A 23,056-nucleotide genomic window follows, 5' to 3' on the forward strand; every position below is an offset into this window, starting at 1 on the left:
CTGTTGTACCCAGTCGAATTGACCACTCTCCTGGTGCCCCCAAGACGCCCCCAAGTAGACTTCCTTCCTGACACCTGTGACATGTAATTGCACTAATTTTTAGACTTCCCTCTAGAAGTGGAGTTTGTGGTCATTGACTTCCTAAGTGGCTCACGGAGTGACATGGGCACTCAGGGAGTGTGGACTCTGTTCCTGCTGAGACCCTTCTTAATGTGTCCTACTGCTGTGTCTGTAGAAATCGTGGATGGGAATGTGAAAATGACCCTGGGCATGATCTGGACCATCATCCTCCGCTTTGCCATCCAGGACATCTCCGTGGAAGGTAGGTCTTCTGCTCTGTTCCATGCCATGCCCAGGCTTCCACCTCTCCCGTGCCTTCACCATCACATCTTCCTCCCTGATCCCCGGGGCAACAGGGCCTTGATCATGGGCCACATCCTGGGCCGCTTACCCATCGCTGGCATCTGTGCGCTCTCCTAGTCTACAGGGAAGTAAGAACTGTTTGGAGTGCTGGTCCCCATAGAGGTGTTGGCCCCAGAGAAACCCCTCACTTAGAAAGCCCAAGGTTGCTGTGGGGAAGTGTATTGGAGACACCCCACTTGGCTCTTGGGTTGTTAAATCTGAAAGGGTAGGGGAATAGCAGTCAGGAGGGAGTGACAGGAGGGTGAGCGGACACCAGGTCCTCCACTTTGCTCCCGTAGCACCCTCTGGTGGCCACCTTGTAGATCTGCAAGGGACCACCATGGTCTGGGGCAGTGATCTCTCTAAACTTTTGATTTCACACTCCAGCAGTTTTTGAGCTTTATGTCTGATACGTGTGTATTTATTTTGCACTAAATTATATGCATGTATTTCTATGCATATTATAAAACACACCAAACCAAATTTTTTAAAGATGAGGTGGAGATATTTTAAAAATATTTTTAATTCATTTTAATGGCCTAGAAATCAAATCTTGAAAAGATTTTTGTTCAAAATAATTTTTAATGAGAACAATGTGGATTAAATTGCTTTGTTATGGAAATCTTGGTTTGACACTTGGTGATACAGCAATGTGAAATTCTAAGTTTGGTTTATAGATACCTGGTATTTAGGGCTGAAGTGGTTAAAAAGATACCCTCAGGAGTCACTTAGGGCATGGTGCTTGTTAGTGATAATAGATATAAATCTGGTTTTCAAATAGCTTTCTTGATGAGTTTATTCTTTTGGGTAGACATCTTGTCAGTTCTGATTAAATCGTTTTTTCATCTTGTAATGTGACTGACAAAGAGCTTGAACTAAAAGCAGAAGCGTTAGCTTTGCTGATTTTTTAATCGTTTTCTTGTGCTTGAATTATTATATTATCTTTGCAGGAATTGTTTAACATCATTTTAAAGTCCATTTTGTGAATCGAAAGTAAATGAGATCATCCACAAACCCACTTTACTGAGTACTATAACCTGCAATTCACAGCCATGAACACATGGGGGCGGTGCAGTTTGCAGCCCTCCTGGGCTGGGAGCTTCTGGGGTCCTCTCAGATACCTGCCCTATCTTACTGATACATGTCTGCTTTACACACAGCAACAGTGTTGATCCATGCATTAAATATAAGGAAACCATTTTTTTTTTTAGATGAACACTAAATGCAACCGGAAGTCCTAATGCTTTCTTCCCACATGGCTGTGTGCCCTCCACAGGGTACATGGGGCCCCTATCTGAAGATTCATCTGAAAATCATTCAGATTTCACAGACCAATCAAACCTTCCTCCCCAAAGTGGCCACCTGACATAAGTTGCCAGCTTATTTTGTATTGTTGCCATTTCTTTGCATAAAAGGGAGTGACGGGGAGATATTCTGAAAGTTTGAAAAGCCATTTTCTCAGTATTTAAATGTGTAAGGCGGCCAGTTATGAAACGCTTCCTAGCTTACTTCTATGTTTCTCAAATAAGTTCTCAAACTTTGTCAAGGAAGTAGATTTTTGGCCTGGTAGCAGCAGGGTTGAAATCTAGGGGTCTTTGTGTGGACCCCCTGTGTGAAAGAGCATGGACCCTGTGGTCACGGTGGGACCTCCATGAGCCCACGCCCCTCCCTCCACCAAGCCAGCCATTGACCTCTCTGCCCGTCATTCCCTTCCCCACAGAGACTTCAGCGAAGGAAGGGCTGCTCTTGTGGTGTCAGAGGAAGACAGCCCCTTACAAAAACGTCAACATCCAGAACTTCCACATAAGGTGAGTGGCTGGGGTCTGAGGGACCCTTGCAGAACCTGGGCTGCTTCCCCCAAGGACCCCGTTGGCTGGGTCAGTCTTAGCTCTAGAACAGAACAAAGACACTTGGGGAAGAAGTCGCTTTTCTGGGAAGGGAGTGTCGCCGTTTGATGCCCCCTTCCTCCTGGAGAGGAGCCCTGTCCCTCCTAGCTACTGCCTGATACACCTTTGGTTGATGCCCTTGGAGACCCCCAAGGAGCGTGTCTGGGAAGTTCTAGCCTGGGGCTCTGGAACAGAGCAGACGAGGGCCCTGGACCTTGGGGGCGGGTAGGGTTGGATGTGGCAGGTGTGTCTCAACTTACCAAGCCCCACAGTGCTGTACCCCAGTGCCTGGGATCGTGGCAGGAAGACAGTTCCTTCCCACGGTATCTTCTCCCAGCTCCTGCTCTGAAGGGTTATGTACTCATCTCTGGAAAAAAGAAGACCCCTGCTTAGTGCTTTGCCCCTGCTGCTTGGCCCGACTCACCAGCTTGCCCCCGCTTCTCTCCCCCGGGTAGCTGGAAGGACGGCCTCGGCTTCTGTGCCTTGATTCACCGACACCGGCCTGAGCTGATTGACTACGGGAAGCTGCGGAAGGTTCGTGTGCTCACCTGACCCTCCTGCCCCCTCCCCCAGCAGCTCCTACCGACTGGTCCCCCTTGGTTGGCTGGGCGATGGGCAGGACTGGGCCCCCTGTTCTGAGAGCCCATGGCCCAGTGTGAAGGGGTGTCAGTCTCCTTAGATGAGCTGAGGAGACAACCCTTCTAGAAGTAAGAGTAAAACACCTCCTCTATCAGGGCTGCTTGAGTATGTACGTGCATAGCACGTAGGTACTTGCTGACGTGCCCAATCTGCCAGGAGAAATATCAGAACCACCAAAGCAATTGTTAGGATGAAGGGATACCACGTGGCCTTTTCCCTTCTGTTTTTCTGGGTTGTGCAAGGTGCATATATTACTTCCATAATTTAAGATATTGCGTATTTTTAGAGACATCTGTCCCAGCCTTGTCCAAGGCTTGCTCTGCAGTCCTGGGCAGCTTCCCGCCATGACTTGCTTTCCCCCATCGCTGAAGTTTGGCTGGGGATTTCAGTGCTGCTTGATTCATCTGTGCTTTTGGGGTGAAGTTGCTGGGGCTTTTCTTGAGCAACAAGATGTTGAGGAACAGACCGGGAGGTGGGAGCTGTGTGTCTAGCCTCGTGATGGTTCTTAGTGTCCGGGCTGGTTAAAGCTGCTGGCCTGACCTGGGAGAGGTCTGTCTGGGACACCGTGACTGTACTCGGCATCCTCCGTCTCAGCCCATCCCAGCACCAGGAGGCCCTGTGGTGCAGACATCCTGGGAGAGGCCACCCGTGGAGCCCTCCTTGTGCCCCCGGTATATGGTCTGGAGCTCGGGTTGGAATGTCACCTGTTGGTCCTTGAATCTCTTGGCAAAGGGCTTCTAGGAATGACCGTTCTGGTATTTGTCTCCTTGACCTTGACACTTGGAGAGCTCAGTGTTCAGTGAAGTCCCCCACCTTGCCTCTGCCCCCAGTGGCCAAGCAAGGCTTCATGTTGCTGGTGCAGCAGCAGCTCTGTGGCATCGGAACCTCCTTTTGGGGGGTGTGTGGTGGGGTGAACCGCCAAAAAGGATTTGTGAGGGAGGAAAGGAGTAGTCTTCTATCCCCTCCAGAAACCCCAAGCTGGGCCTGAAACTTGAGGCTGGACCTCTGCCCACCTGCCGAAGGAGAGAGCCCCGCTGCCTGGCCCTGTGCGTGGCGGTATCCAGGTGTATGTGGACGAGGGTCCAGCTGACCTCTTGGGGGATGGGGGGGGGTCCCAGCCCTCTAACTCAGCCACTTTGCAAAGAGAAAAAAAATCGATTTGAGAACCCCCCGACCCACCTGAAAGCTGTGTGGCCAAACCAGACAGGGGCCAAGGTGGGGGAATCCTAGAGGCGGAGACTTTCTTTAAAGGTATCATCATCACGTACCACCCTAGCAGTCAGCCGATGCCCTGTGGTGACAGGTGTGCACGTGCCTGTGTCCCTGCTTGGGGGGCCGGGGTGGGCAGCAGCCAGCCAGTGCACAGCTGTTCCTCACCCCCACATAAAGTGGGGTCCGTGCTGACTGTGGCTTTTCAGTCTCGGCCCCCGCCCCACCCCCCGACTCCAGGAGCCTCAGCCTTTTGGGAGGTGAGAGTCCAGGGGCCTTTGTCTCATTCCCGGCCAGCCTCTCCCCACCCTCTGTCCCTCTCTGTGTCTTTTCATTTCTCCCTGTCTCTCTTTGTCTGTCTCCCCTTCTCTTTAATTCAGTAGCAACAGTACAATCCAGAAACAGCACAGACCTGTTCCCACTGAACCGTGGATTCTTTCCAGAAAGCACAGAGGTTGCCAGAGCCTCTGGTGCTTGGGAACAGGGGAGAGCCGAGGGCTGTGACCGGGAAGCACTTCCTTCCGGCACCCGCTCTAGGTGGGCGTGGGGGGCCTGGCGGTCCCTGGGAATCGAGGGGGGCAGGTGGGTGTGCACCCGGGGCCTGAGGATGGCCGAGGGCCTGGACGGAAATGACTGTTGCTGCTTGACAGTGGTTTTTTATTATTCTGGAAGCTGTCAGAGACTTTCCCAGAAGGACTCCACCTTCTCTATTTTGAGCAGTTTCTTCCTGAATGCGTCCCAGATGAATGGATTTATCCTTTTGTACCCTGTGACTCTCACCTTGGCAAACGCGGAAGCTGAGTGGTAGGCTGACAAAGCCATTTGCTTTGGGTTAGTCTGGGAACCAAGAATCGAGTGGGAGGTCCAGCGAGGAACTCCCCCGACTAAGTTATGGGGTTTTTTTCCACATTAAATTTTTTTTTTTTTGGTAAAATATACATAATTTTTAAAGTACCACTTTAACCATTTTTAAGTGCACAGTTCAGTGGCCTTAAGCACATTCACACTGGTGTGTACCCATCACCACCACCCAACTCCAGAGCTCTTCATCTTGCAAAACTAAAATTCTGAACCCTTTAAGCCATCATTCTCCACTCCCCCTTCCACCAGTCCCTGGCACTCTACTTTCTGTATCTGAATTTGACCACTCTTGTAGGTGCCTATGTAAGTGGCATCATATAATATTTGTCCCTTTGAGTCTGACTTAGTTCACTTAGCATAATGTTTTCCAGGTTGTCTATGTTGTAGTATGCCCGTCTCAGGACCTCTTTTCTTTTTACGGCAGAATAATATTCCATATCTATTTATCTGTCAGTGGACGTTTGAGTTATTTCCACCTTTTGGCTATTGTGTATAATGCTGCTGTGAATGTGGGTGTACAAATTATTTGAGTCCCTGCTTTCAATCCTTTGGGGTGTAGACCCAGGAGTGGAATTGCTGAGTCATATAGTAGTTCTTTGTTTAACTTTTTGAGGAACCTCCATACTGTTTTCCACAGCAGCTGCACCATTTTACAATCCCACCAACAGTGCACGAGGGTTCCGATTACTCCACCTCCTCACCGATCCCCAATAAGTTTTCTTGAGAAGATAGCAGGGCCAGAATGTAGTCAGAAGACTGTAGCTGTTTGAAGGAGCCCCACATTTCATATGAGCGCCAAAGGGGCTTGAGAGCTCCTAGGCCAACTCTTGAGTAACCGGTGGGGACACTGAGGTTAGGTTACTTACCAGTCCAGCTAGCTGGCTGGTGGTGGAGCTGAAACCAGAAGCCAAGACTGATGGCTCCCAGGCCAGTGCCTGGTCTTAGCTTGCATTTCTTTCTCTTTCTTTCTTTCCTTCTTTCTTTCTTTCTTTCTTTCCTTCCTTCCTTCCTTCCTTCCTTCCTTCCTTCTTCCTTTCCTTTCCTTTCCTTTCCTTTTTCCTTTCCTTTCCTTTCCTTTCCTTTCCTTTCCTTTTTCCTTTCCTTTTTCCTTTCCTTTCCTTTTTCCTTTTTCCTTTTTCCTTTTTCCTTTCCTTTCCTTTCTCTTCTCTAGTTGAGGCAAGCAGGGGCTACTCTTTGTTGCAGTGCTTGGGCATCTCACTGTGGTGGCTTCTCTTGCTCTGGAGCACGGGCTCTAGGCGCGCGGGCTTCAGTAGTTGCAGCACTCAGGCTCAGCAGTTGTGGCTCGCGGGCTGTAGAGCACAGGTTCAGTAGTTGTGGCGCTCTCCGTTGCTCCGCGGCATGTGGCAGTCCCCCCGCCCCCAGTCTTGGTGATCATCGAGATGGGGGAAGCCAGAGACTTCTTGTGCCTCTCACCCGCCTTCTTCTTCTTCTCCCCCTAGGACGACCCACTTACAAACCTGAACACGGCCTTCGATGTGGCGGAGAAGTACCTGGACATCCCCAAGATGTTGGATGCAGAAGGTGAAAGGCGCTTTCCTTCTGGGCCTTCGACTCTTCTCCCGGCTGCGGCCAGCGGCCAGGAAGGGCGGGCCCCGCACCTGAGGCCAGAAGGGAGAAGGCTTGGTCTTCATCTGGGGAGCCAGGGGGTCAGTTGTTTCTCAGGGATTCCACAGACAGATTCCCTGAGGTTTGGAGGGAGAAGTGGTAGCTGGTGTCGAAAAGGGCGGCCCGAGCATGGTCCTCAGCTTGGCCTTGGAGTCGGGGTAGGGGGTGCCGGGGTGGAGTGCAGTGGTCCTTTGTGGTTGTAGGGGAGGGAAAAAAAGTTTATTATCATGTGCATCATGGACACACATGGGAGCTTGCAGTGATGAGTAACTCAAAGGGGTGACTTGAGTTTGGGGTCTATATACATACCTGACTTCACAGGGGAAAGGGAGTGGGAGAGAGGGCACTTGTGGAAATACAAATGACTTTTTGGAAAGATGGATGGGCCCTTAGGAGAACAGATGGAAGATATGATAGTCTGTGACAATGTCTGTCAAGTTGTAAGGCCAATTTCAAACATGCAAAAGCAGGGAGAATAATATAATTAGCTCCCCTGTACCCACCATCCAGATAGAACAGTTACTGAGGTTTTGTCACACTTCCTTTTTTTTTCGCTTTTGTTTTCTTTGTTGAAATTTTAAAGCAAGTCTCAGACATCACAGCATCTCACTACTACATACTTCAGATTACATACCTTAAAAATAGCAATATTTTCTTATGCAATCATAAAATAATTTTCACATCAAGCAAATTGACAATAATTCTTGATACATCTGCTGCCTGGTTCAGAATCGAATTTCCCCATTATTTCTTTTTAGTTGCTTTGTTTTGATCCAGATGCAAACAGAGTCTGCACGTGGCATTTCGTTGTTCTATTTCTTGTGTCTTTTCTAATCTGTCGCACTTTTCTCTTCCCTCCGACCCCTTTCATTCCTGGCATTGAACTTGTTGTAGAACCCAGACCAGCTGTGCCGAGTACCCCTTACTCTGGTTTGTCTGTTTCCTTCCTCGGGTACCATTTCACTCCTTCCTCTACCTCTCGCGTTCCCGTAAGTGGAAGCTGATGCCAGATGGCTGGTTAGATGCAGGCTCAGCGTCTTGGCGAGAAGACTTGGTGGTTCTGAGAGCTGCTTTCCCCATCACATCAGGAAGCGTATCATGTGTTCACCAGCTGGCTTTAACTCCAGATTTTTCTTGACAGACATCGTCGGAACAGCCCGCCCGGATGAGAAAGCCATCATGACTTACGTGTCCAGCTTCTACCACGCCTTCTCTGGAGCCCAGAAGGTACCCAGGGCCCCCTGCTCCTTCCTTGCCCAGCACACCTCATGCCAGACCCCAAGCCATGCCCTCCCGCCCCTCCTCTCCCCACCTCTCCTTGTCGACAGGGTCCGATGGTCTGTCTCTTCGGTAGCGGCAGCCCCCGGTGCCAATGTGGCATGTTATTCTTGCTCAACTCCTCTCCCACCCGCCCCTCTGCTTTCTCTCATCTTCCTCTACTGCCTCGGAGAACACTGGGAAAGCGCTCACCTTCTGGGACCCGGATGGCGGGCTTCAGCAGGAAGGGCGGCATGGGTGAGATCAGCCAGGGATGGTTCTGGAGGTCTGGAAGCGCTGTGGGCAGCAGCCCCTCTGTGCCCACCGCTGTTGAGGCTATAGCTTTAACAGAGCAGCAGGCGTCCCTTACAGAGGCAGATCTGGGGAGGCGCCGCCTGTCTTCACCGACCTGTTCTGCAGAGGCGTCACGAAGCCCCCGCCTTTCTCCCGCTCACAGGCGTGGTTTAGCAAATCTGTCCACAGCCCTGTTGGGCCTTGGTGCCTTCTATATCTTGCTTGGGGCCCCCGTGCGGGGTCATTCTGCACAACCCCTTGGGGAGACGATGGGAAAGGGTGGGCTGCGGTGAACACTTCACGTGTCCTGACCCAGGTTTGCCCAGGGAGGCCTGAGGTTAAAGTCCAGTTGTGCAGGTTCTGCACTCCACAAAGGCATCATTCACACTGCAGACACTGAAGATTTGAATATTTTCATCAGCAGGCTTAGCTCGGGTTGGCAGGCGCCCCTCCCCCAGGTCCCCTCACAGGCAGGACCCTAGAAGCACAACATCCAGGTCGCTATGACGACAGACCCCAGGCTTGGCCCTCTCAGCTCTGGGCCTTGGAGCTGCCACATACTCAGGCAAATTTCCCACCCTCTGCATGGAGTCTGAGTGGCCTGTTTTGAAATGCATGATGGGGCGATGCTCCCGCCTCCCCAACCCTCTGCTCAGCCTTCCCCAGCCCCCCTCTCCCCACCCCTTTTTCCCCACCTCTTCCCTATCTCTCTCCCACCCCAGCCCCTTTCTCCGCCCATCATCTCATTTTCTCTTTCTGCCCACTCCCTCGTTGTCCATCTGTCTTGTGTGCTCTGTCCACCATGGCTGTTTGGGTTTGTTCTGCGCCGCTGCTGCCTACTTTCTTCTCTCAACCTCTTCTCCTTCTCTGTGCAGATGTGTAGGCACGCTAAGGCCGGATGGGAAGGCCATGTGACCTAATGTTTCATGTCACTGCCACGCCTTCTCGGTGCGCAGAAGGTGAGCTCTCCCTCTGCCTCGCCCTCTCTCCCAGCGCCCTTTTGCCCATCTCTTCCATCCGCCCTGGATACTCCAGCCGCAGCCCCTTGGAACTGCAGCCCGTGGAATGAAAGGCGGGATTAGAAAAGCCCCCCTCCCCTTACCGCAACCCCAGCCCCTTGTAGGAGGGCAAGATGCTCTCTGAGCTTTGGCCAGGACACTTAAAGATGCCTGAGAACGCCAGCCTCTGGATGGCCTGCATCTCTGTCCCTACACTCTGGCATAATAGGTGCCACAAACGGGAGAGAAGCTTGCGGTCTCGGCTCCTCCCCTGGACTGAGCTGAGAGCCCTTATCCCAGGCGGCACAGTTCTTGGCTCTGCTTCCTGCCTATTCTCTTAAATATCCAGCACCTCCTCACGTCTCTCTCTCTCCCTCCATCTACTTAAGCAAGGCTACCCTCTCACATTACCCAGCAGCCAGGGCAGGGCGAAGTCTTCTGCCTTCCCCCCGGTGTCCAGTCCAGAGGCTCAGAGTCCTGCCTGATCCTTCCCAACCAGGCCTGCCAGGGACAGTGGTGCAGGTTGCATACTACCCAGGGGTGCCCTGTGTGCACCATCGACCATGAAGATTTGAATATTTTTTACAAAAATAATCTTGCAAATGGCAGTAAAAATGTCTTCTAACAGAATAAATATGACAGTTTTGCAATAGAGGCGCCCCATGCCCTGCCTGGATGGGCACCCAAGACCTTCCTCACTTTCCTTCCAGGCCTCATGGGTACTGCCCGACAGGAAACAGCCCCGCCTGGAGGCTCCCCATCCTGGGTGTCCCAGCCTCCCCAGGAGGCCCAGCCCTTTCAGCCTCTTCTCTGGCCTGCCTCTTGCTGCTTCTTTCTCTTTGTCCCACCTCTGCTGCTGCTCTTTCTTGTCAGCTTCTTCTGGCCCCTCTTATACCCCACCTTTTAGGCAGGATGTGCGCACCATCTATCTACTTGCCTCACTGGGCCTCTAGCCCTGAGAACCGCACAGAGTCTTGCCTGCACCCAGGGCTAGGCTGAGCTCTCGGCCGTGGTCTTTCCCCTCTTTCCAGCTCTCCTTCCTCCTCCCCTGCTCCTGCAGGGTTCTCTCCTGGGCTTCATGCCCGTTGACACTGGCCTTCCCTGTCTCTGAAGCCTTCCCTGTGTCCTGGCTGGTGATGCTCGGAAGGGAGTGTGTGTGTGCGCGCGCGTGTGTGTGCATGTGCGCGTGCGTGCGTGTGTGTGAGTGTGTGAAGCAGCCTGCTTTTCTCCCTCCCAAATCTCATACCACCTCCCCCCATGCCCTATTCCCTCTCACTCATCCTTGTTGCAATCATTTCATGCTCCTTTTGTCCATACATGAGGACAAGGTCACCAGCTGGGGGGATGGGGTGGGGGGGTGGGGATGGGGGTGTGTTCCTCTCACGTCCTGGGTCAGGAGCCTTACCCAGAGTTGCCCCTCCCATCCCACTTCGAAGGAGTCAGGCAACTGCTTACAGCTCAGCAGGCTGGTGGGAGGGGAATCTTGCCCCTCTCCCGTGGAAGAAGGAGGAGTCTTTCAGACTCATAGACTCTTCTTGTCTTGACTGTCTCCGTGTCTGGAGCCAGTGGGGGAAAGTGTCCTTGAAACCCACGCCCAGTGCCCTGCATCCTCTTCACTGTCTTTCTCTTATCAAGCCTTGGGCGGTGGAACTAGAAAGACGGCCGAGTCTAATACATGCGTGCGTGCAGGTGTACACGTGTTTGTGTGCCTGTGTGGGTACTGCACTTGTACGGATGCCAGTGTGTGTGATGGACGCACCTAGTCAGATGAGGACCAACTCCTGTCTGACGCGTTGGTTTTGGTTCTCATCCTTTCTCAGCTTTCCTCTCCCCTCCTCTTCCCCTGGAGGGGTTTAGAATGGCTTGTGGCAACCAGCGTTTGTTTGTGTAGTTTGTTGCTTTAACATTCATGGCCTATTGGGAACTGTTTCTGAGAAACAGCCTTTTGGGGCACGAACCGGACTTGCTGTAGGGGGTTCTGGATGCTTTTAGGAGTAGATGATGCTGTTCACAGCCTTCCATTTGTCGCCAGCTGGTTGTGAATCTTCTAAGGGAAAGAAACCCCGTTCCTGCCCTCGAGGGATTCATGGTCCACCCGGGAAAGCTCTTAATAAACAAGCTTGTGATGCTGTGGCCTAATCCCTGCTCTGCGGCAGAGCTGAGCAGGGGAGGGGCGCTGCAGGGCTGCGGGGCGTGGAGGCTTCTCGAGCGGGAGACACTGGAGCTTGAGGCTCTTAAGGGTTGAGTGGTGGGGATCTGCAACTGAAAGGCTCAGGGAAGGTGGAGGAAGGTGGTCACAGCTTGTGCGACGCTCCATGGTGTGACGGTGCAGCCTCCAGAGGAGAGCACGTCCGTCCCGCTGCCTGGAGTGAGGACTGGGGGCAAAGCCAGAGTCGGTCGCTGGGGTCAGGGCTGAGCGCCGCGGGGTTGGCTCCCTTGTGTCTGGGGGCCTCGCTGGCAGGGACACCAGGGCAGGGAGCTGACTTGGGACATGGAGAAAGACTAGGCAGTGGGAAGCTGTGGGAGGAAGGCAATTCTAGCTAGATTTGGGAAATTTTTGACGACAAATGTCACAGATGAGATCTTCGTGGCACTCGCATGACTGTAGGTGGTGGGTGGCAGCGCCACGGCGCGTCATTTGGCCTCATGTGGCTGTTGGATGTCACCGGCATGGAGGCTGCTTCCTCTCCAGACTGTACCTGTACCAGCTAATTTGATGCTGATTAGTAGCGTGGCAGTTTGGCCTGGAATAGCTGAGGGTTTCATTTGAGGATAGCTAAGCGCTCCGGGGCTAATAATCCGTAACTTAGAAACAAATAACTCATATAAAACTAAGCACATTGTTTTGTATTACAGTGTATAACAATACACCTTAAAGTGGGTCATAAAAAACAAAAAAACAAACCATGGAAGGGTCAACACAAATTTCTCGTAATCTTTTCCTTTGGCACTTGGAAGTCGTCCTTTGGCCTGTTTCTATAAAATATTTTCTCAGCCCATTTGATGATATTTATAAAAAGTCCCCGGGAGGCCCACCCGGGAACTCCCCTAGACTTCATCCAAAAGGAGCGCCCTTTGACCCTGGGGCCTCTGAGGGACGGCCAAGGCCCTTAAGGCCCGCGGGACGTGCCTTCCAGAATCCCATGAGCACAGGCCTCAGTCCACCAAGTTCACAGATTGACACACAGATCAAAGCTTACGGCCTCTGAGCCCAGGATCTTGAGATGGCTCAGGAGGAGAACACGATGAAGGTGGGCTTGATCCATTCGCCATCACAGTGGCAGCTGCGTCTCGCCGACGATTAGGGGCTACCTGTGATCCTTACTTGCTTGGTCAGCACGTTGGGCTGGGGGCTTTGCAGCCACCCCACAGTCTTACATACATGTCAGCACACGGGAGAGCCCTGGCCTCCCCCCGGGTCCCCTCCCCAGCCTTCAAGGGACGTGGCCCCGGTGACTCCAGGCAGATTCCTGGGGCAGCTTCATGGGGACATCAGCCCAGTTCCCATGACCCTGTTCGTTCCGGGGCCCCACATCTTCTGGGACGGGCTCCAGGAAGGAATTTCTCTCCTTGTGGCCTCTTGGGATCCCCCACGGTCGCTTGTTGGTTCCTTAGAGGAAGGACGATCTGTCCGGAGTTCCTGATGGTCCTGTGAGAAGTGGCCTTGGCATCTCCAGGACAGAGGTTAGGTTGGGGCGCAGTGGTGAGGATCTAAGGATTGACTGCTTGTCTCAGTTTCTTGAGACCTGGGACTCTCAGCTCGCCCTCTGGCCACGCCCACAGCTCTCCCACTGGAGGCCCACCCGCCCTGAAACCTCGCCCTGGAGGGTGCAGTGTCTTCGCTTGGAGCTTGGAAGAACCTTTATGGTGATCTCATCCTGCCCCCTCGCACACACACCTGGCAGTCACCCACGCATCACATGATTGGGTGGGCGTGTGTTCTATTTGCAGAGTTCTGCAATGAAAAAGCATTTACATCTTCTCAGTTGTTCCTTCCCAAGTCAAAGCACCGTCATTCTCAGGAACTTCTTGATGCCTGGCCTCAGTTTATCTTGCTGCAGTTGAAACCCGTTTTGTCTTGTTCATCAACCGGGCACAAGGTCCCATCTTTCTCCCCCTTAAACCTTTGCCATCTGCAGGGTCACCCTTCTCCAGGGCCCCAGGATGCTTGTCTGTTTGCTCATTGGCGTTATCTGCTGCCACCCTTAGGCCATCTTCCTATCACAGGACCCCCACAATGGCTTCGAGTTCCCCTCCCCTTGCAGCTGGGTTAGGATGTGTACAAGAACTGCATTCAAAGATCACCTGAGCAAAGTGGGTTTAGGAGCGCCTGGCCCCTGCCGGTGTCGGGTGCACAGTGCCCTCTAAGCGGGAGAAGCAGTGTCCCCTGGGGTTGCTGGGCCTTTTGTATCTGATTGCTGTTCAGTCCTGTTTAGTTCCTCTTGCCACCAAGGCCCACATCGGGTGTCTGCTGGCCCAGCACTCGGTGTGGAGTGTGTGCATAGCTTTCCCAGAGGTGCCCGTGCCTGCTTTCTGGACATCCTACCTGTGCTGGGTTGATCCTTAATTCCTGCAGCTTCTCTTAAAGTTCTTTGGGCTTTGGGCCAGGAACCTAGAGAGATTCTGCAGGGGTCCTGAGAGGCCCCGCTCCTTATCAGCACCTTATTCTAGGACTCCCAGATTAGAATTCCTGCATCTCCAAGATGCTGGCAAAGCCAGTCTGAAAGCCTTGAGCCTTGGGAATCCCAGGGTCTCCAGTTTGGAATTCCAGGATGGGCATGGATTTTCTCACCCCTCCACCTGAGCTGAGTATTTCGATTCTACCAGTCATTGGATTAGTTTCTTTCCAACATACATGTTGGATCTCAAACTTAGGCTCTTCTTCAGGGGCCCCCAGTTCAGCCGCTAAGGTCTCCGTCTGGGCTCACGTGATCTGTGGGACTCGGCCCGGGCTGGCAGAGAGGATGGCGAGGAGCCTGTGAATTCAGAGTCTTGGGAGGTGCCTTCCAACCGCGTGATCTGCAGGGGCGGGGGGAGACGTTGTCACCGCAGGCGTGTGCCAGGCGCTCCCGCTGTCGTGAGGCTGACCGTGTCCCTCTCTGTCTTGTTGCCAGGCCGAGACAGCCGCCAATCGCATCTGCAAGGTGCTGGCCGTCAACCAGGAGAATGAGCGCCTCATGGAAGACTACGAAAAGCTGGCCAGCGATGTGGGTTCCCTCTGGGTTCTCCCGGCCTGGCCCCAGCAAGGCCCTGCCACCCTGCCCTGAGAGACGAGGGGGCCCCAGAACCCGTACCTCCACATCTGTGCCCAGGCACAGTCCCAGGCTGGGTGTCATCCCTCATCCCCAGCAGTCCTCCTAGGGCGGCTTCGGCTCTGCTTCTGCTCTCCCAGAAAGCAGAGGGTGGGTCCGGGGCCAACCTGGGCTTTGGAGAGCCGAGTTCCAGGCTTTTTCTGTCACCGAGAGTAAGCCTGGGAAATCCCTTCACCTCTCTGGGTCTTGTTTTTTTTTTCACTTAACAAGTGAGAGCTGTGCTAAGGGACCTTGGAGGCCTTTCGAGACCAGTGAGTGTACTGTTGTGCTGGGGGTTTCGCTTGGACTAGAAAAGGAGTATGCGGTTCTCAGAGGATATGAACGGGGGAGAAATCAGTGCTGGCTCAGGCTAGCTTAGCAGCTGGGCCCACCCAGGGGACAGGAGGGGACAGGACTGGATCTGCTGTCCTGCCATTGGCTGCATTTGGGTTAGAGCTCCACTTGCTTCTTCCTTAGAAGAATTCAGCCCTCTGAACAGCTCAGCCCAGCCTCTCGGTAGATCAGATCTGCCGTCCAGCATAGTGACAACCCAAGTTCTGGTGCCCAGGTGCCTGGGTTTAATCCCTGTGCTACCATTCCACCTTGGTCACCTTGGCAAGTCACAGAACCTCACAGTGCCTTGGTTACCACCTCCGCCACCTGAGGCAGGATCACAGTACTTAACCCCATGACAACGTAGTTCTCGCCATCATTCAGATGAGTTAGTTCAGGCCACGTGCCTGGTACCCTGCAGGGGATCACGCCTTTCCTCTCATCACTTCCACTCCTCTTCCGTCACCTCATCGAGGAAAACAATCCCTGCCTGTGCCCCAGAGGCCAGCCTCTTCCTTTTTGAGTCAGGGACCCACATTCTAGAATCCTAGAAGGTCAGGTGGCAGGGGCCTCAGGGAATGAGTGTTCACACCTTCATGATAAGATGAGGAAACTGAGGCCCAGCCAGGTAGTAGACCTAGAAATAGAACTCGGGTCTCCTGCTCTTAGCTGAGCCATCTTGCCCCCAGGTCTCCCCTTGGCAGAGCAGGGAGGTTGAGTGATGCTGGCTGTGAGTTAACATACCCTAGCGGCCAGGCTTCATGAGGCCTTTGATTCTCAGAGGGAATGCCCTGGAACCCGGCCGAGTGGCCTGGGGGGGTAGTTGGGAAAGAGCGTGCCGTCAGGAGAGATGCCCCCCCAGCATCAGGAGGAGAGAGAGGCCAGTCCTTGCCCCCATCCCAGCATCCTCCCCTGCTACCTCCAGCTGCTGGAGTGGATCCGCCGCACCATCCCGTGGCTGGAGAACCGGGTACCCGAGAACACCATGCACGCCATGCAGCAGAAGCTGGAGGACTTCCGAGACTACCGGCGCCTGCACAAGCCGCCCAAGGTGCAGGAGAAGTGCCAGCTGGAGATCAACTTCAACACGCTGCAGACCAAGCTGCGGCTCAGCAACCGGCCCGCCTTCATGCCCTCCGAGGGCAGGATGGTCTCGGTGAGCGCCCGGGCTGCCCCCACCCTGAGCTGTGCTGGCTCACCATCAAATGCCGCATCGTGAGTGGGGCAGGGCGGGGGCGCGTGCTCTCTACCTGCCCACCCTGCTCCAGAGACCAGTTCTCCCTTCCAGGTGACCACCCAGTCTCCAGCCCACACTCAGCCATGTGGGGTTCCCTCCCTCCCCAGGAACAGAGCCCCTTCTCTCCTCACCATTCCGGGTCAGACTTGCCCTTCCAGACCCCTGAACATTCACTTGGATCTGCCCCCAGCACCTTCCTCCCTACCCCTCAGAAAAATCATCTTTGCAAACAAAATCCCTCTTGATATGTTGAACCAAACAGGGTATAATAGCAATAAGGTTAATTTTCACTTTAATGGAATCTTACTTAAAAATTGTTTTTATTACCTTAAGTAATTTTTTTGGTAGGATATTTCAAAGGTATAAATAAGCAAAATTCAGAAAATAGAAATTATTCATAATCTTACTACCCAGGATCAACTTAAAAGATGTTGGGGGGGAAAGAGATTCTTTTAGTCTCCGTAAATATAATTTTTAAGGGAATCCTAAAGCATGTTTTAATTAATGAGCTGCTTTAAAAGCAACAACAATATATTGTGACCAGGTTTCCATGTCATAAAATTTTCTTCATTTATGTCACTTTTTGTTATTCTTTCCTCTTTACCGTCTCCGCAGAATGTGAGAAATTTTATGAGCCAGGGAAACGTGTAAAAGAAAATTTAAAATTCAACAGGGTAGAGCTTTTGCCCTTTGCAATGGAGAGTTGATGAGGAGACATGAGCACGTAAGGCAGGAATGGAAGGGACGGGGAGAAGCATGCAGACAGCATTGGAAAAGGAAGCAGGATCCTGGGGGGACTCTGGGGGACAGGGAAAAGGCTGTGACGTTGTACATGCAGTTTGGAAAACTGCATCCTTTTACAGGATGAATCAGCAGTTTTTAGATGGCCAGAGCTGCTGCTATCTGGAGGGTGCTCTGTGCTTTAAAGCCCCTCCTCTGGGTGGATGCAGTGTGGCCCCTGCCACATGGCAGGGACCTGGGTGGCACTTGAGCTGGGTCAGCCATCACTGCCCAGGGGTGCCCTTGTGCTAACTGTAGGGGATGGCCCTGGCAGTGGCTCCCTGTCTGAAGGCCTGTGGGTTTATGCTCAGTACCTGTCACTATCTCTGGGCAGCTCCTGGCTGGCTCACCGAGGCCAGGGTCCCTACAGGCTCCAGGCTATTATTGCCCAGGGCCCGGAGGCTGGGACCCATGAGTGGACCCAGAAATGTGGGAAGGCTGGGAGGCTCCCACACCTGTCTGCCTCGTTCAGTCTGTTGCTCTGTCTCCCTGGCTGGCCCTGTGAGCTCTGTGATTGCTCAGAATCCTGTCAGAAGCCAGTCCTGGAGCACAGAGGGCCTTGGGCTTTCTGCCCACTGAGCTGCACACCCAACACCCCGTAGCTGGGCAGCCCCACTCTCTGTCCAGGAGGCCTGGTGCCCGGGAGCCCTGGGAAACACCGTGCAGGCTGGACGGGGATGGCTGAGATGGGGAGGAGGCTCCTCCTGGAAGGCACGGAGCAGCTCTGGGGTCTCGGGGGGCCAGGCGGGCTGACCCTGTGCCTCCCATCCTTAACAGGACATCAACAACGCATGGGGTTGCCTGGAGCAGGCAGAGAAGGGCTATGAGGAGTGGCTGCTGAATGAGATCCGGAGGCTGGAGCGGCTCGACCACCTGGCAGAGAAGTTCCGGCAGAAGGCCTCCATCCACGAGGCCTGGACGGATGGTAAGGCCAGCCTAGCCCCTGCCCCCGACTCCAAGGGTCTGGCTTTCATGCTGAACCACCAGCCACAACTCCTTTTTTTCTTGTTTTTTATTTGTTTTGTTTTGTCTCTTGCTAGTCCCTTGACATTAGGCAAGTTCATCAGCCTTTTGGTTGCCTCAGTTTTCTCATTTGTAAAGTGGGGACAATGATAGTACCAACCTCATAGGTTTATGAGGGTTAAATGTCTTAATACATTAGATGCACGGAAAAGAGTTCCTGGCATAGTACAATGCTATATATGTGTTAATTATTCCTCTCACTATAATGATTTCTTCTTCCCTGAATTAGGTTGGGGTTCAAACCCCGACATTGCCACCTTGAAGCAGTGTAACTTGGACCAGTGGTCTTGTTTCCTTGTCTATGACATGCAGGTGATGACGTACCCTCCCGGATTAGTTTCCTAGGGCTGCAATTTACCATAAACTGGGTGGTTGAACAGGACAGAAATGCATTCTCTCACAATTCAGGAGACGAGAAGTCCTAAAGTGAATTGTCATCAGGGTTGGCTCCTTCTGGAGGCTCTGAGGGGGAGGTTGTCCAATGCTTCCTCCCCACGTCTGGTGGTTGCTGGCAGGCCTCGGTGTTCCTTGCCTGGTGGCAGCATCACTCCAATCTCTGCCTCCATCACCACGTGGCTGCTTCTCTCTGGGTCTCTGTGACTCAGTCTGCCTTTCAGTTTCCTACTAAAGACACCAGTCATTGCATTTAGGGCCCGCCCTAATCCAGTATGACCTCATCTTAACTAATTACATCTGCAAAGACCCTATTTCCAAATAAGGTCAGATTCTGAGGTTCTGGGTTGGACATGCGTTTTGGGGGGACACTATTCAACTCAGCATACCTCCTCATGGGGTTGTTGTATGCTTACGCATCATAAGTGCATTTTATGCTTAGTCGGGTGCCTGGCCCGTGTAACATGCTCAGTAAATGGTAGCCCTTGATATCTTCCCTCCAATGCCTGCCCTTTTCCTGTTTCTGGCCTCCCACTGTAGTACCCTGGAGCCCTGGCCTTAGCACCTGTGTGTCTCCATCACTCTGACCTGGAGGTTCTTGGGGCCATGTCTGATGTCTGCTTGTTGGCAGCTAAGGTTAACTCCAAAGAGAGAAGATCATACCTGGAATGGTCTTTTCCTCAGAACCTGGGCTGGGGCTGGAGAGGGGGCCATGCCGCCGATCTCCTAGGGCCATGCAGCCTTTTTAGCTGGAGACCCTGGGGCAGACCAACGGGCCAGTGGAGCTCAGTGCCCTAAGACACCCCCACCCAGCTCTGTTGTGATCGTCAGACATTAGGCTGGAGACGAGTAGGGACGGCCACTTGGGGGTAGCGCGGCTTGGTTGGGGATAGGAGCGTGCCTGGCTCAGCAGAGGGGGTTTGCTGAGCTGTGTATACAGTGATACGAGGTTGCTGCCCCACATTCCACTGTGCACGTACGGAGCTGTTTATCCAAGCGTGCATGTGCGGAGTAGAAGGGGGATGGTGGAAATTGCACCTGTTCACCCACATGCTCCTATCGTGTCCTCTCCGGAGCCCAGGAACAGCTTGCCAAAAGGTACAGAGCAAGGATTGGCCCCGCCAGCTCGCCAGCCACCAGCAAGGTCATGAGAGGTGCTGGCATGCCTGTAGATGCCGGCACAGCAGTCTGGCTACACGTACTCACGCTTGACAGTGTTATTGCCCACTTACCCGGGAATTCCATTTCTTGAGACTGTCTAAAAAATTAACCCTAAGCATGGCCGAAGTCACGTGTCTGGGATGTTTGCGATGAGACCATCTACAGTAGTGCAAGCTGAGGGCCCTGAACGCCCCATGGTAGGGCAAGAGTGGTTACGCCAGTGACGGTTCGGCCACGCGACAGAATGTTATGCAGCCGTCAGAGTGGCTCATGTAAAAGCCGCTGGAGCCAGAGGAGAAACTGATGACGTGCTGCTGAGTATTTTAAAAGCAGGAAACCTTATTTATATACACCTGATGGTGTATCCATATAAGGCAGGACTGAAAAGGAGTAGATAAGTAGGCTCATCTGTGATATTTTTCCCCTAAACTTGTCATATTATTATTCTGACAAAGAAAAAAGAGTAAAGAGAAGGAAAGAAGCTCTCACCTCACAGCCCAGCCTTTGTTTACTGAGAGGGGCTGAGCATCCCTGATGGGTGCAAACACAGGAGGTGGGAGTGCAGGCAAGGCCAGGTCAGCCCCTGCCCTGCAGCAGCTGCTTCCCAGGGTAGCTGATAACCATTGTCTAACAACAGTCTGGGGGGTCATTTCTCATCCCCTTTTTCTCCTGGGAAACAAAAATCCAAGAAATCCAAGTGTGCCTTGCCCCTGTACAGGGGGGGTAGTGCACCTGATGATGGGAGAAGGTTCTGGCCACTGATGGCTTATGTGCAGAGTCCCTGCCGGGCTGCTGGGGACCAGCAACTATAACTGGAGAAACTGGAGAAACTAAAGATGGAGTATCCCTGAGGGGCTTGGCTTGCTTTTCCCTGGTTATACCACAGGCATAGATCATCGTTTCCTGCTGTTTATAAAGTTCATGTTATGCCCTAACTTCCCCTCCTGGTCCGGCATAGCCTTTGTACGTCACCACGCCCGATGGCCCTGACATAGTCCATGGAAAGTAGTGACTTTCCCGCCCCTGCCCCATCGTGGATGGGTGTTCCGGTTGCACGTCTGCTTTCTCGGACTGCAGATAATTGATCATCGCGCAGGGCACGCCTCCTCGGGAGGTACCGGAAGTGGAGCTCCCGGGCCCTGAGGGGTGGGTAGTTGGGGTCAAGAAGGTGGGACCGCCCGGCTCTCGCCCAGCCTCGTGCCCTGTCTGTGACCCCAGGCAAAGAGGCCATGCTGCGACAGAAGGATTACGAGACGGCCACCCTCTCGGAGATCAAGGCCCTGCTCAAGAAGCACGAGGCCTTCGAGAGCGACCTGGCCGCCCACCAGGACCGCGTGGAGCAGATCGCCGCCATTGCGCAGGAGCTCAAGTAGGCCCGGCCCAGCGGGCACAGGGGCGCTGTGGGAGGTGGGGGCGTGGCCTGAAAAGTCATCAGTACGGAAGGCTAAGGACGTTCCCCCCAGGTGGGGAGTAGCCTGTGACCGTCCTGTCCCAGGCCTTCGGTCCTCACCTGTAGCTGGTGTGGGACCAGAGGACGACCAGGTCTTGGCTCCGAGCTCTCGGCTGGCCTTAGTGGCTTCCTGTCATTGGGCGTTTTCGCAGGGTTGGGGTGGGGGCCCTTGCAGAGGAGAACTGGCCTTCGCTGGTCTCCTGCCAGTGGTCTCCTGAAAGCCAAGGAGTTGAGAGTGGGAGGGGAGTCCTGGAAGGCCTTCACGAAGCGAGCACACCTGGCCTTCCAGTGCCACCAGCGCCCCAGCCCCAGGGAGAGGAGAGCAGGCCACCTGGGTCACCTGGGTCATCTGACTCCTCCTGCCTCCTCCCTCCCAGTGAGCTGGACTATTACGACTCACCCAGTGTCAACGCCCGGTGCCAAAGGATCTGTGACCAGTGGGACAATCTGGGGGCCCTAACCCAGAAGCGGAGGGAAGCTCTGGAGGTGAGGGCCCCGGAGGGAGGCGGAGGCCTGCCTTCAGCAACTCTCTTTGCTCTGGGCTGAGAGGCTCCACTGGGTTCCCCGGACCTTCCCCTGGCCTGGCCTGCCTGTGGAAGGCTCACATTGACCCTGGACTTGACCTCTGCCCTGATGGAGATGTCCTAATCATATCCCATCCTCCCGGTTTAGTGTACTCAGCCCCACCCCGGCTGTTTGAGAACTTTCTTGTTCTCCAAACCATACTCTCTGGGGCCCAGGTTGGGTGACTCAGTTGGGGGGTGGTCCGTACACCCCATATTAAGAACCAGCACCTCAGAGAGAGCCTGTTCTTTCTGTCTGAGTTAGTCTTGTGCTTCCAGACCTGAACCCCTTTGGGCTGGCCGGGAGGATCTCGAAGGCTGTTGGGAATAGGGATGGGGGGACGCGGTGATTCTGGACATGACTTTGCTAAACACCTCCCCACCTCCATGCCATTGGCACTCCCAGCGGACAGAAAAACTGCTGGAGACCATTGACCAGCTGTACTTGGAATATGCCAAGCGGGCCGCACCCTTCAACAACTGGATGGAGGGGGCCATGGAGGACCTGCAGGACACCTTCATCGTGCACACTATCGAGGAGATCCAGGTGTGCTGCCGCCCCACCCCCCCGCCCCCAGAGGCCGGCTCCCCAGCTGCCCACGGCCCACACTCCTGCAGGACTGCCCCTGTAAGGAGAGGACTGAGGCTAGCACCCCCAGGATGTTATAGATTCGAAAGCTTTGCATTTTATTTATTTTGACTCAGTCATATATGCACATGGTATAAAATCTAAAAGCTAAAAAGGCTAAGCAACGAGTTCCCTTCCTTGTCCCCCAGCCCCGAGTGCCCCTCCCCAGAGGTGAGCAGTGTGACCACATGGTCTCTGCATAGGCAAGCACATTTATTTATCAACATGTTCTTCTCCACGCCCCTTTTTTTATGCAAAAAGTTTATTCTATACTGTATCCTGAGCCTTATATTTTTAACGTAACAATTATCTAGGAGCCCATTTCATAGCAATAAGCTGTTCTTTTGTACAGCTGCAGAGTGTCAGACGAAAAAGGTTTTGCAAAGTGCTGAGGAACGTGTGTTGGGGGAGGTCACCCGAGGAGCAGACCTGGAGCACCCCTTGTCCCTGACCTGACTGTGGGGTGGTGAGCGCCCCCCGGGGGGTTGCTGCTGACTTCACCAGTCCTGAGCGTGAAGCTGTCGGCACCTTCCCGTGGCCAGCCCGGCCGTCCTGGGGCTCCGCCGCGAGAGCCCCGGCTTGATACCGCTGGGCCTCCCAGCTGGTGTGCGGCCGGCCTCCGGTGGCCCCTCCACCCACCTCTACCCTGGGGCCTGCAGGTCTCCCTGGTCTCCTCTTGCCCACGGGAGGCACCAGTGAGTGGGAAGGACTTCCCTCCCAGTCACTGCTTCTCCTGCATGCCCGTCTATGTCCAGGGACTGACCACAGCCCATGAGCAGTTCAAGGCCACCCTCCCCGATGCTGACAAGGAGCGCCTGGCCATCCTAGGCATCCACAACGAGGTGTCCAAGATTGTCCAGACCTACCACGTCAACATGGCGGGCACCAACCCCTACACAACCATCACGCCTCAGGAGATCAACGGCAAATGGGACCACGTGAGTCCAAGGGCCGGGTGGGGTGTTGGCAGAGCCACTGTAAGTTTCAGAGGGGCGGGGATGTTTGTCTGTGTGTGTTGTTGATTT

General features: G+C 53.7%; 1 protein-coding gene across 3 annotated transcripts in view; it reads left to right on the forward strand.

Moving 5' to 3' along the window:
- Nucleotides 1-23,056, forward strand: part of ACTN1 (actinin alpha 1) — a 98,206-nt gene that overhangs the window by 64,514 nt on the left and 10,636 nt on the right. For all 3 annotated transcript variants that reach the window (XM_079908382.1, XM_079908380.1, XM_079908381.1), the window contains exons 4-15: nt 236-322; nt 2,123-2,210; nt 2,744-2,822; nt 6,458-6,539; nt 7,765-7,850; nt 14,287-14,379; nt 15,722-15,952; nt 17,591-17,738; nt 20,609-20,759; nt 21,218-21,326; nt 21,810-21,950; nt 22,787-22,969. In XM_079908382.1, the coding sequence (XP_079764508.1) occupies nt 236-322; nt 2,123-2,210; nt 2,744-2,822; nt 6,458-6,539; nt 7,765-7,850; nt 14,287-14,379; nt 15,722-15,952; nt 17,591-17,738; nt 20,609-20,759; nt 21,218-21,326; nt 21,810-21,950; nt 22,787-22,969 (1,478 nt within the window). The remainder of the gene's footprint in view (nt 1-235; nt 323-2,122; nt 2,211-2,743; nt 2,823-6,457; nt 6,540-7,764; nt 7,851-14,286; nt 14,380-15,721; nt 15,953-17,590; nt 17,739-20,608; nt 20,760-21,217; nt 21,327-21,809; nt 21,951-22,786; nt 22,970-23,056) is intronic.

This window comes from Stenella coeruleoalba (assembly GCF_951394435.1).
Source record: "Stenella coeruleoalba genome assembly, chromosome: 2".
Classification (NCBI taxonomy): Eukaryota; Metazoa; Chordata; class Mammalia; order Artiodactyla; family Delphinidae; genus Stenella; species Stenella coeruleoalba.